This window comes from Prunus mume, linkage group LG4 (genome assembly GCF_029339155.1).
Source record: "Prunus mume cultivar Tortuosa linkage group LG4, ASM2933915v1, whole genome shotgun sequence".
NCBI lineage: Eukaryota > Viridiplantae > Streptophyta > Magnoliopsida > Rosales > Rosaceae > Prunus > Prunus mume.
In genome coordinates this window covers 11,111,803-11,123,955 of record NC_142701.1, presented here as the reverse complement: position 1 = coordinate 11,123,955, position 12,153 = coordinate 11,111,803, and the positions used below count along the sequence as shown (strand labels likewise).

The following is a 12,153-nucleotide window of genomic DNA, read 5'->3' as shown; positions in this document are numbered from 1 at the left end:
CTATGTGGGTTGGGGTATGAAGGTCTCCGTCTTTGCTTATAAGTTCTGTTTGGTCTTGTGTGTCGTTGCCAAAGACACATACAGTCAGTTTCAAACATAAACATGAAAAAGTTATGTAGAGAAAACGTGACATGCATCCACAGAACCATGTTGCCTGCCCATGATGATAATGCGAGGGAGGGACGTTTTTGCATTATTTTGATACAAGTGATATTGTAGAGATAAGGGAAATGGCTTCCTAGGATCTGTGCTTTACCGAACCATTTCCGTTTTTCACTTTCTTCAATTTTTTTTTTTCTATATATTTTAATTTTTAATAATAATCAATCAAATAACAAGTCCTGTAAAGGGCACGTGACTTTTTAAATAGAAAAGGGGACGAAACTAAAAATATTTAACGGGAATGGCTAAATTGGCTGTTTTCATAAATTGAGGTGCCAAATTGGCTGGCTTTTTAGTTCGGGGAGTTCGATTAGGGTCATAGTTCGGGGGTAAAACACCTGAAAATTCTTTTAAAAATCTAACTAAAAAGTCAATATTAAAACATTGGAAATAGAAAATCTATGTCATCGTAGTCACAAGTTTCCTAGGGTTGGTGAAATAAAAGATACACCAGCATATACGAGGTAGAGTAATAGTCTGAATCTGCAAAAGAAATGGACACACGGCATCTGAGAAAATCCAAGTGTGTACACAAACACTAGCTGAACGATCAAACTAGGATGAGAACTAAAGTAGGCTCATAAGGATAAACAATGCCACCTATTAAACCTCTTTGATGTTTATTGCTCCCAAGTGGGGTTTTCCAACATCCCTAATATAAGCATCAGCTCAGCTTCGCTTCTGCCAAAGCCATGGAGTTCAATTTCCTGTACAGTATGCATCAAACAATCTGCCTGAGTCTTTGATCTGAGGTCCCAAGCAAAGTTATCATTGCTCCTGACCATTTTCAGTCCGCTTCTTCTCACTGAACTCTTTAGTCTCCGTCAGCAAGGCTACAAAAGTTTGTTCCCATCCATGAGATGAGAGGAAAGTGGAAACAAGCAATAACGCACAAGTAAAATGAGCGATTGCAAAAAACATGAAGGAACATTCTTAATAGTTTAAAAGGAAATGGAAGAGAAAGCCTGCTTTAATTAATAAAAAATATAGCATGGCCTGCCCAAAAAAGGAAGATTAACAGTATAGAATATTATCTCATTGATTTTTAAGTAGCAAACATAATAACAGTGGAAACTGTGACATGAAGTTTTTAGATTACCTTTTCTGCTTAAGCTCTTTGTGTCCTGTGACTCGGGATAGTTCTTGTCACATATATCAGCCCCAACTTCATTAGAATCAGAACGACACCTTGCCCACTCTTCTTGCTTTTGCTTCAAACAGGTTAATATATCAGACAAAGCTAGTGGACCATTTTTTCTCAACAAATCCATCACATCACGCCCATGGTCACCACAGAGTTGCTCAATGCACCTCAGATTCACAGCTAGAAAAGAAGAGAGAAGAGAAATGTCCAGTCAATATATAAAGAAAATCAACAACTGAACTCAGATTACATAAACAGGCATTCCTCAATTCAGTCATTAAAAAGAATATAACCTGTCAAGTGTTCGTCAATACGGATTGGACTGTCCATCTTAATCATACCGTTATTGATCTTTTCTAATAGTTCTTCCACACACTTGGTCGTTACGTTCATGGAATCCAACAACATATCCAGGTCAAACCTAAGACAAACAATAAGATAAATTAACCAGTTACAAAAGTCATAGAGAGAGCAGGCAACCTAATCGGGTTTAAATCAAGATGAGCGGGTGCAGTAAAGGGCAAAATGTAGATGCAAACAACATGCGCAAGTTTCTCTACATAAAAAATAAAAAAAAATTTGTTATTTACCTACCAGAAAACAAATGTCAGAAACAAAACATAGGTTTCAGCATTTATAAATAAGCATGCCAATTTAAGTGCAAGAATGACCGCATCAAATTTAATTGCCAATGACAATGAAGACAATCGGGCAGCAAAGAAGAAACAGAGAACAGCCACATTCAGTTGATGCCTCTTCGAAACAAATAAATGAATAAAGGGAAAACCAACATAGATACTGAAAATCTCAGACCAACCTGTCATCCTTGCACCGAAACAGGCTCTCTTCATACTGGTTTTTGCGCACATGTTTAGAAGAGTAATCCTCACTTCCAGAAGTGACAGATGCCAAAGGATCATTCAATACTTCAGACACAAGCTCCGTTTTTTGGCTAGCAGAAGGTATTGGATACTGCATGACACATATAAATACAAATTTCTGTAAAAGCACCAAAATTACTTAAAAGTAAACATAGATGAATTATCTGAGAAAGCATCACATACATTCTTTGGGAGGAGGAGATGGGTTGGAGTGCAGCGCTCACAGTTAGAGAGGTCAAGCTCATTAATAGGTTTTGCCAAGTATTTATCCTTGCTGGAAAATATAGAAATCTTCTGGCCTCCAACTTCTTTATTGCCAGAGGCACCATTTTTCTCAAACGTATCCCCTTTCCAAGTTCCACGCTCTCTATTGTTAACCCCATCATCCCTTTCACAATCATGATCCCTATCCATATCCTCTACCTTCACTGATCTGGATAAATTTCCTTCACTCCTTAAGGCTTCTGTGATGAATCAAGAATTAAGAATTGATTTGCAGTTTTATAGACAAAGTACAAAACTAAAAATGCATGTCACCCTCAAATTAAATTAAGAAACAACCAAAAACAGAGGGTTCTGTTGAAGCATGTGACAGTGCCTGAACTCTTATGATAAACTAAGAGGAGGATCTAGCTTATTGAAACAAAAAGGGAACAAATTATGTTACGCACGTTTACTCATGAGACCAGCAAGGAACTCATCTGCCACAGGACTCAATTAGATATAGTGTTAATCACAGTATATAGAGCAGGTAAAATGAACAATTAGATTAGACCATTACCTTTTTTTTCACATGCCAAAAATTCGTCGAACGCATCCATAAGATCCGGATACCTTCCAAGTAAATCACTCACCTACAAATTAGAGATTGTATTCTGACTAATGTCCTTAAATGAGTAAGGAGATGATAACAGTATATATCTATATTACATGCACATGTCTTACCAAAGACTGCAATTCGGATCGTGTAATAATTTCCTTGCTAAAACAATGGACGTACTTCAAAAATTCAACGTAATCATCAGGATTTCGTAACTTCTCCTTCACCTTATCACAGTAAGCAAGCTTCTGGCTGTACATACCTGCCATGAGATGCAAGAGTAAAAGAAGCTACTGCAGGAACAAGAACAAACAGGCAGATAAAGTGCTCAACCAAGAAAAAAAATGTAGAAACAAGACTATACTTGATACTGACGCTAAACTTATGCCCGTGCAATAGACTTTGGCTATCCAAGGTGTGACAGTACTTACTTCCTCCCACACCCACCCCCTCCCCCTTTCTCACACACACATACACGCATAGGAATAAAGCAAATTTCTTACTAGATGGATAGCTTTGCTGTACTAAGTAGTTGATTACAATAAGTTTTGATTATTACATAACTTAGGTCAAAAACATCATAATCCTCACTTTTGGCAGAATTTCTATCCTCATAAGAGGATGAAATGAAATGTTCTGCAAAGTTTTCATCGCCTTGAGCACCTGGATGCACTTGTTCATTAGCTGAGTCTTCAGTCATATGAGAATCTTGCCATTTGTGGTGAAAAGGTTGCATGTTGAAGTCCCTACTGCCATCATGGTCAAAATCCCTATCATCCCGTTCACGATCTCTTCTTTCTCCGTCTTCTTTCCTCTCCTTCTCCTTCTCACCACGCCTCCTTTGCTCTTTGTCAGCTTTCATCAGAGCTCTATCACGGTCAGGATCAGAACAGTCATCATCGTAGTCGGTATAAGAACCCATAGTCCTTTCTTTCTGGAAACAAAGCACATGTACCAGATGTTAGCTTTAACAACAACGAGATATTAAAATGAAAAATAAAACATAAAAATTTTACGCAAGGATGAGAGACGGAGAATGAAATAAACCTTGTCAACATGCATTTGCCGCATAGGAGGCATAGCAGAGCTCCTATCACTGAGCATTGAGTTTTTATGAGATGGAGCATAGTGAATGGAGGCTGCTCCTGAAGTATCACGTAAGAAATGAGTAAACTCCACAAGTAAGTCTGAGTTATCTTGGAAAAGTGCTGCAACCTGCAAAAGGTCAAAGTAAATTTCTTAAACATGAGATGAATGAACAGCACCAAATGAAGGGATAAGGTATGTGAAAGATGCACCAACACACCTCCTGGTAAACCTCTGCAATGGACTTGTTTTCCATTCTGTGCATATTCAGAATGTCTAAAAAAGATTTATAAACATGGTCATCTCCTTCAAATCGTGTCTGCAGGTAGGGTATTCTTTAGGTTAGAAAACTTTATAGATTAACCTGTGACCTGAGAAAACTTTCTTGTTAACAAAACTGATAGCTTCTTCAAATTCTACAGGCTTCTTTTGAGGAGGCCGTTGCTCGTCCTCAAGTGGGAGGGTGATTTCATATCCCTTTGGCAAGAAGGTATTGAAACCTAATAATAGCTTTTGATGCCCTTGAAATAAATCCTTCACCCTCTCTATCACATCCACAGTGTCAATTCTACAATTAACACAACACACACAAACTCAAGTGAACAACACAAGCTCATATAAGCAAATGTCCACCCCACCCTTCATCAAGTAAAATAAGTTTACAAAGTCAAGTAAAGCATATGCCATAATCGAACCTTTGGGCCTTGAAGTCTTTCATGACTTCAAGAAATTCTTCATATTTTTCCTTCTTGTCTTCAAATATATACTTCACAGCCTTTTGATATGCCGCTAAGGCATCATTTGTTGTTAGTTTCTGGGCAGCTGCTCCGCCCATCATCTGGGGTTGCCCCGAACTTCATTCACAGAAAGAAACTTACAAATTAGTTAACGTGCATCATTTCCAAACTGTTCCAGTAGATCAATAGACCCAAAAACATATTTTTCACATAAAATTAAACATCATCTTAAAATTTATTCCATAAAAAGGAGAGATAAGAAAAGCATGCACACGTGATGAGGATAATAATTCCTATTTTTGGTTTCTCCTCTTTCTCAGCAAGTCAATCGACACTGTTAATTTCAGAGATTTTTACTGAAAAATTATCCTTTGATTTTAAAATATAAAAATAAACATTGCATGCACACACAGTAAATCAACAAGCAGGGACACATCAAATCAAAAAATAATCAGCTTAATCTCATCATCAACCAGAATAGACATGGATAATCAACCACAAACATTTCCCTAAACAAAATTAAAGCAAACAAAAAAAATTAATATTTCACAAAAATTAGAATAAAAGACGAGGAGATGAAGAACTTACGGCTCTCCTCGCGAGGAATCCATGGTCATTAAAACGTCTTCTCTACAAAAACTGCGATGCAAAGCCCAAGGTAATCCTACAAAAACGAACTCGCTCATTCAAATATAAACAACAAGAGCATATCTAAAACCAAATAACAATTGTAACACAAAAGGTGAGCAAAGTAACATACAAACAAGAATTCAAACCCCAAGGTCGGAACAGATAACCTTTCCGCAGCCAAAATCCTAACCACAAGAGAATATTAGAGAGTAATTAACATTTACTTGATGATAACGAAATGCTTAGAGAAAATTTTCTGAAAAAATTATTGTGATTCTCTTAGGGCTTGAATTTTTCTTTGAATTCTTGAACGCATTCTTGAAAGTTGCATTCTATTAGTTGAAAATAAAAATAATAATAATTGGAGTGGGTACCTGAATAAGCAGCTACGAGGAGAGAGAGAGAGAGAGAGAGAGACGAAGTGATACAGGGACAAAGGGCGAAGTGGCAGACGGACGAGGAGAGAGAGACAGAAAGAGACTTTTTCTGGGTTTTGATTAGGACTTACTTTTGACTTCGCTAAACACCAATCGATGAAATGCAATTGGTTTTTTGAATTTTTTTATTTTATTTTAGAATTAAAAATGGATAAATTGTGTTTCATAAATTGGATAATGATTTTGTTTTTAATTTTAAAATATTTTTAGTATGAAAAATTATGAATTTATCATATTATTTTTATTTAATTAATAATTTCAGTTCTTAATTTTTTTGTTAACCAATAACATTTTTTGGTAATTTGAATGTTTTATCAACCTCTACTTTTTGTTTTTGGTTTACTCGAATGACTCGTCTCAAAGGAATTGTGACGGCTTTAATACATTGATTTATGACACTGAATTGAATTTAAAACAAGAACTTATTAATGACTTTGAATTCTCGGTGTGAAGCCAAGGCATTTTTATTGTTCTATTTTTTGTTTTTCATTGTTTTTGTTTTCGCTAATTTATCTAAATCTTACAATTCATCCATATCCTACATCACTCATGTTATACCTCTACTCATCTCCGGTAACAACAATTCACTACCATCGTCTGTAGAGACCCGTCATGAGAATCATTCATACATGCATTTGTTTTTCAAAGTAAATTTAGGTTTTAGCCATAAAAAAAATTTCACTTTTGGAAAAAGCCAAAGCTTTTTTTAAAAGGACAGAAAAACCTCTCAACTTTCAAATCAAAGACATGCAAGTGTAAATGATTTCTTAGGAAATTCAAAAATAAATCAGGGCAAATTTGTTCATTTTGGCTTCTTTTACAAAATCATGCATTTGTTTCAAACAGGAAGTTAAACTAACAACACAAGAGCGCTGTTTTTATAGCGTGGCAAGTTTACCTGACCGAAGATCTAACGGTCAGAGAGTGACCAAGTGGGAAAGCAATGGGAAGATCTATCATCATTGATAGAGCCCTGAGTTAAGGTCATGTTTGGTGAGCTGGCTTGGACTCGACAAATCTCAATTGAGCGTGAACTAATTGATAATGAAATTCGTGTTGAAGCACTAGGGAAAATATTTAATCTCATTACAAGTCAAATGAGTAACTTTTCTTCTGGGTTCGCATATACTTAACAAAATACAGAAGATAAAGATTCATATGAAACTTAAATATGTTACAGAAAATGATTAAGAAAACCAATTGCAAATGTTTGTGGAGAAAATGGATTTTCAGATAATGCATTATATTGAATCAGACGAGCTCTATATAGCCAATCTGCTGCAAACAATTACAACATTTTACTTGTCATGGATAATTGCGTGGATTTTTTTTTTTTAGAGTAAGTGATAATTGTTTTCTAATTTAGGCACCAAGACCATCAGCCGCAATGACATAAACTACCAAAAAAAGGTTAATACAAATGTAGAAGCACAGTAACCATCTTTTTTTAGTTAATAAGATGGAGGATCAATTTTCTACTCCTTTTTCTCCTTCCTCTCTCCTTAATAATAAGGAGCATCAGTTAACAATACCTAAAAAAAATCCTATAAGAATACGGAAACCATTTTCCCAAAGCTACAAGGAACTAATAAGAATGTGTAACCAAAATTCCTATAAATACTAATAAATACTTTTTTAAAAGGAAAAAGAAATTACACAAATTACCTACACACAAAAATAAAATAAAATAAAATAAAAAAAAAACCCACTCAGTAGCATCGGAAGTACTTTATGGATAAAAACTTCAAAATTTAAGTAGAGTTACTTCACTTCATAATCATTTACCATTGTGCAAATTATATAAATAAAGGCAAATAACATAAGATTTGCCTTGGCATTCCGCCAAAACCTAGATCAAAGCGGGCCATTAATTGTAAGATGAATTAGTAGCAAACAAAATACATCATAGTCCATTAAACGGTGGCACAACCCAAATTGCCCTTTGAGAAATGGAGTGTGGAGAGTAATGTTGTGTGATGGTTCCATCCTCCAAGTTGAAGATGCCCATATCAAATGGTTCATCACTGTGTAATGTTGGCCAATTTGAAAAGTAATCATCGGTGTAATATATGGAATTTGGCTGGCATTCAGGAAACTTTGAAGCTAAAACAGAGATTGAGTGATTGCCACCCACGAACAAAGCCTCATCTCCAATGCTTTTCACCTCAACCTTGTGCCCAATAGATCCTCCATCTCCATACACCCACTTGTAAACGATGAAGTGTGTAGTCTGCCGCCTAGCATCATACCTGAAACGACCATCACTTGACGCATAAAATCTTAGGATATGCAACAAGTCTCCCTTAGTTGATTCCACAAGATATGCATGCAAAAATTTACAAGATGGGAATGGTTTATAAGGTGTGCATAGCTTTAGCCGTGGCGAGTCACTGCTAAAAACATCCAATGACTCAATCTCTCCATAGGTTTCAAGTGCGTACACTTTGCTTTTATAGAATATAACATCATCAAATAAACCATTTGGGATGGGGTAAGTCCAATTGTTTTGGCCTGCCTTGATGAAAGCCAACATGAAAAAGCGACCGTAAAGTGCTACAACCACATAATTTTCCGGATTCATAGTGGGATCGGCAGACAAGATAACCTTACGAACATAATGCTCATGGTAAGGGGGGTCATCGTGTGAGATAATGGTTCTCAAGGGAGGGAGAAAGATGGGCTTTGCTTTTGTGAAAGGGTTCCTGAGTACTACCACGGGAAGTCTTTGCTCAACATCTACTGTGGCAAACCAACCATGGCTAGAGCCACAACACCTCCTGCTAAAAGGCACTTGCAGTCGAATATTGTTGTAGATTCTTCCTTCAGAAATGCTGTACACTACCCTTCGGTAGTTGTCGTCCTGCTTTGGGATCAAGAGCATGGGGGGAAGTTGTTTATTGCGCCACCGTTGCGTTGCATGATTATAGAGTTCGGACATAGAACGACAATGCTTGCAAACAGCAGCAAAACGAACATGGTCAATGGGTTCTAATAACTTATCCAGAATCAAAAAAACAAGCACTGGAAGGCTTGTCCATCCCCCACAGCTGAAGCTATCAACCGGGGTCCTACGACAGGGCTTCTTATTAGACTTAAAACTGGACATGATTGATAATGAATTATTCTTATCAAACTTTGATTTGGAAACACAAGGAAAAGGCAAAACCAGAGAACATAATAAGAACGAAGTATGGATGGAATGTGATGTTATGTTATGCAGAGAAGAATGCTTTCATAGTAATTGATGATGAGAAGTGAACTCTTTAATTATATGGAGAATTGAAAACAAATCCTTTAATAATAGGGAAACTATTTTCCCCACAGCAACAAGAAAATAGTAAGAATGTGTAACCAAAACCTACTCGTATTCCTAGTAGGACTTGTGTTTCGTTGCCAAAGATAGACACAGGGCTGGTTGTAAATTGTAATTCAGAGCTAAGGTTATGGACTGCGGTTGTGAATTTTTAATGAGTAGCTTCAGCATGTTTCAAACATAAACATGAAAAAAAATTGGATGCAAAAGCTGTTCTTCATATGTTTCACAAACTCATCAAAATCAATCACTCCCATCTCCATTCGCATATCTACTACCGCCGCTGGCAGCCGTCAACCACACCGCCGGCCGGCCACCATCCACCTCCGCTATATCACATTCAATTAAATTAATCAAAAAAATTATAATGCAAGTGTTTTTTTTTTTTTTTTCCTACAGAAATTATCATATTTTTGTTATGAAATTAGAAAATAGTTGTTCATTAACACTAAAGATTTTCTTATTATAGTTGGGAATGCATCAATTCATGTGGAGGCAAGCAGCATGTTATGGTGATGGATGCATAAAATGCAAACCTTCTTAAAACCACTTGCAACAAAGCTTGTGTATTTTACCTCATCTTCACATTGTCAATTTGTAAAAGTTCATTACACTGTACAATACAACCACAAACAACATGAAGTTAACACAATCCCCAAAAAAAAAATCCAAACAAAACTAGTAATTAGGGTTTCAAACATAACCTCCAACCAAAATTGGTCCTTCACCATCACCATTCCTCACCTTGCTGTTCCCCTTCCCTCCAATTTCCAACCCAGCCAACCCATCCACACAAGCCCTATCACCACCCTCTCTCAGATCTTCACCTCCCACAATCACCTTATCCCCTTTCGCCTCCTCACCGCTCACCACCACTTCATCTCCACCGACCTCCACCGACCCAACCTTATCGCCGCCGCACGGTCCAGGCGACCGAGTCTCAGGCCCAGCTCCGACCACCTCGTCAGCGGGAACCTTTAGGTCAGGCCATGGGTCACTGATGCAATCCTCAAAGGCTTCTTCGTCTTCGTCGGCGGTGAAGATCGAGGTGGATCGTGACTTAACGGCCGTGGCGGCTTTAAGGAAGGCTTCTTTGATGGAGTCCGCTGGGAGCGCGCAGTCTTCGAGGCCTGCGTCTTCGAGACGCGGAGGGAGTATGTGGTGCAGTAAGCCAGCTCCTTGTTCCTTGCTGGCCTCCATTGTTAAGATTTGAGGGGAACCTTCGTGCTCAAAAACCCTGACTGATCGAAGAAGAAGAAGAAGAAGAGGAAGTGCAGCGATCGATGTAAAAAATACTGTCTGTTTGGTTGCTTGAAGAATGATGCGCTTTTGCCCTTTTTCGCGTAGATATCTGCGATCAGCGGTACACGTGTCACGCTCTGAAGGAATATTAGTGTAGCTACGTGTTAATAGCTACTTGCTCAGTTTTTTTTTTTTTTCGGGGAAAAAAATGCATGGAAGAAAAAGAAAAGAAATAAAATAATTTTAAAAAAAATCCAAGCACAGGTCGGTATTAGACTTAATAAATTTGACAAAAATTGAATATATTATGTTTTACAAGTCTTATTTGGAAGGGTTCAAGTATACTATTCATTGTACTTCATTTCCTATTTTTTATACTTTAAACCATTAATTTTGATAATCTTTTGTAATTAAATTTTTGGATAAAAAAATATTGGATGTAGAAGAATTGAATGAAGATTTGGTGTGGAAAGTGAATAATGTGAGTGGAGACTAAAAATATTGGATAAAGAAGAATTGTATGAAGATTTGGTGTGGAAAGGAAATAAAATGGTTAGGTATTTTTTATAAGGGAAAAAATTTTTAGCCAATGTCACCATACGGGTTATTTCAGACATGCTCTTACAAGTTACAACACAACAAAACAAGCCATTTTGATTTCATGTAATTTACTTTTACTACTAAATGGTGACAAAAGATTATGGGGAATGCTAGTATCATTCTCTCAAATCTTCACTTTTGGACCTTCTTCATTTTCCTCATAACATTTGTCACTTCTCATACACTTAAAATAATAACAATAATACATCAAACAAACACCTTTCGTTTCCCAAGTTTACTCTTATTAAATATATTGTCCTTCAATTTATCCAATTTTTTTTACAACTCTCTTACCATATGTAAAAAAAAATTATGTTTTTTCAAAAGAAAATGTCTGTTTTTTTAAGAGGAAATTTTTTTTTTTTGGTTATAAAAAAAACACAATGACCTTTAAAAAATCCAAAAAAGATATATCAAGTTTGAGTATTGATTTTTTTTTTCCTAACCATTAATTAGGTAAGTCTTATTTATTGGAGCCTTTCAAAAAAGATAAGAAAAACAAATGTTTTTTCTTATTTAATTTTTTAACAAGGTGATAAGAAAGTTGTAACAAATTTGGATAATAAGTTTAAGGAAACATTAAAATCAATACAAAAAATAAGGGTAAATTTGGAAACAAATGTTATCTTATTTGATGCATTAATTACATTGTTTTTAATGTAAGGAAAGTGACACATGTCATGAGGAAAATAGAGAATGTCCAAAAAAGAAGGTTAGAGAGAAGGTTGCTAGCATTCCCCCTACTTTCTTCCCCTCCTTGAATGGGAGGATTGTGGGATTTACATGAGGTGGTAGAGATTGATATATTTTAATCAATAACATTACGTCACATTGGCTGATGACATTGTTAGGAACCTTCATCATTACTGAGCTGGATTAGTGATGAGTTGACATAGTCAATTTGTTAATTGATTAGTTAAGAAATTAGTTTCTAACCGAATTGATTAATGAGAGCTTATAGCTATATTATGCAATTATTATATCAAGAATGAGTTGTTGAGGATATTGTACTATTTCGATAATTCAATAAATAATACTTGTTACCCTGTGTAATTCTAGGGTTAAGGTTGAAAGGGGTTTAACACACATAATCATATGTGA

The 12,153-nt window shown here is 36.2% G+C and overlaps 3 protein-coding genes across 7 annotated transcripts; all 3 read right to left on the bottom strand.

Annotated features, from left to right (window-relative positions):
* Nucleotides 1-507: 507 nt before the first annotated feature.
* Nucleotides 508-5,982, bottom strand: LOC103327944 (paired amphipathic helix protein Sin3-like 3). Of its 4 annotated transcripts, none has more exons than XM_089050092.1 (14): nt 5,835-5,982; nt 5,591-5,645; nt 5,419-5,494; nt 4,789-4,947; nt 4,314-4,661; nt 4,055-4,222; nt 3,599-3,941; nt 3,133-3,269; nt 2,969-3,041; nt 2,371-2,651; nt 2,124-2,278; nt 1,600-1,727; nt 1,262-1,486; nt 508-995 (listed from the first exon to the last, which is right to left on the bottom strand). In XM_089050092.1, the coding sequence occupies exons 5-14, from the start codon at nt 4,356-4,358 to the stop codon at nt 931-933; spliced, it is 1,620 nt and encodes a 539-aa protein (XP_088906218.1). In that variant the 5' UTR covers nt 4,359-4,661; nt 4,789-4,947; nt 5,419-5,494; nt 5,591-5,645; nt 5,835-5,982; the 3' UTR covers nt 508-930. The 4 variants fall into 4 exon arrangements, with proteins under 4 accessions (XP_088906218.1, XP_088906221.1, XP_088906219.1 ...); XM_089050095.1 differs by having other exon boundaries at nt 2,371-2,648; XM_089050093.1 differs by lacking the exon at nt 5,591-5,645 and having other exon boundaries at nt 5,835-5,981.
* Nucleotides 5,983-7,610: 1,628 nt separating this feature from the next.
* Nucleotides 7,611-9,008, bottom strand: LOC148917897 (putative F-box protein At3g25750). The gene has a single exon (XM_089050941.1). The coding sequence runs from the start codon at nt 9,001-9,003 to the stop codon at nt 7,801-7,803; it is 1,203 nt and encodes a 400-aa protein (XP_088907067.1). The 5' UTR covers nt 9,004-9,008; the 3' UTR covers nt 7,611-7,800.
* A 133-nt stretch (nt 9,009-9,141) lies between these two features.
* Nucleotides 9,142-10,535, bottom strand: LOC103327942 (uncharacterized). 2 transcript variants are annotated; one of them, XM_008230317.3, is made up of 3 exons: nt 9,915-10,535; nt 9,786-9,823; nt 9,142-9,539 (listed from the first exon to the last, which is right to left on the bottom strand). In XM_008230317.3, exons 1-2 carry the CDS (start codon nt 10,408-10,410, stop codon nt 9,819-9,821), a joined length of 501 nt encoding a protein of 166 aa, XP_008228539.1. In that variant the 5' UTR covers nt 10,411-10,535; the 3' UTR covers nt 9,142-9,539; nt 9,786-9,818. The 2 variants fall into 2 exon arrangements, with proteins under 2 accessions (XP_008228539.1, XP_016648858.2); XM_016793372.2 differs by having other exon boundaries at nt 9,786-10,535.
* Between the last annotated feature and the right edge of the window lie 1,618 nt (nt 10,536-12,153).

Bases quoted from the DNA above. Each gene is read 5' to 3' on its own strand.
- LOC103327944 (XM_089050092.1), bottom strand. From the start codon at position 4,358: ATGCACAGAATGGAAAACAAGTCCATTGCAGAGGTTTACCAGGAG. The intron at 2,652-2,968 runs GTAATGGTCTAA...GATTCATCACAG, and splicing joins TTTGGCATGTGAAAAAAAAG to AAGCCTTAAGGAGTGAAGGA. The intron at 996-1,261 runs GTAATCTAAAAA...AAACTTTTGTAG, and splicing joins AAAGAGCTTAAGCAGAAAAG to CCTTGCTGACGGAGACTAAA.
- LOC148917897 (XM_089050941.1), bottom strand. From the start codon at position 9,003: ATGTCCAGTTTTAAGTCTAATAAGAAGCCCTGTCGTAGGACCCCGGTT.
- LOC103327942 (XM_016793372.2), bottom strand. From the start codon at position 10,410: ATGGAGGCCAGCAAGGAACAAGGAGCTGGCTTACTGCACCACATACTC.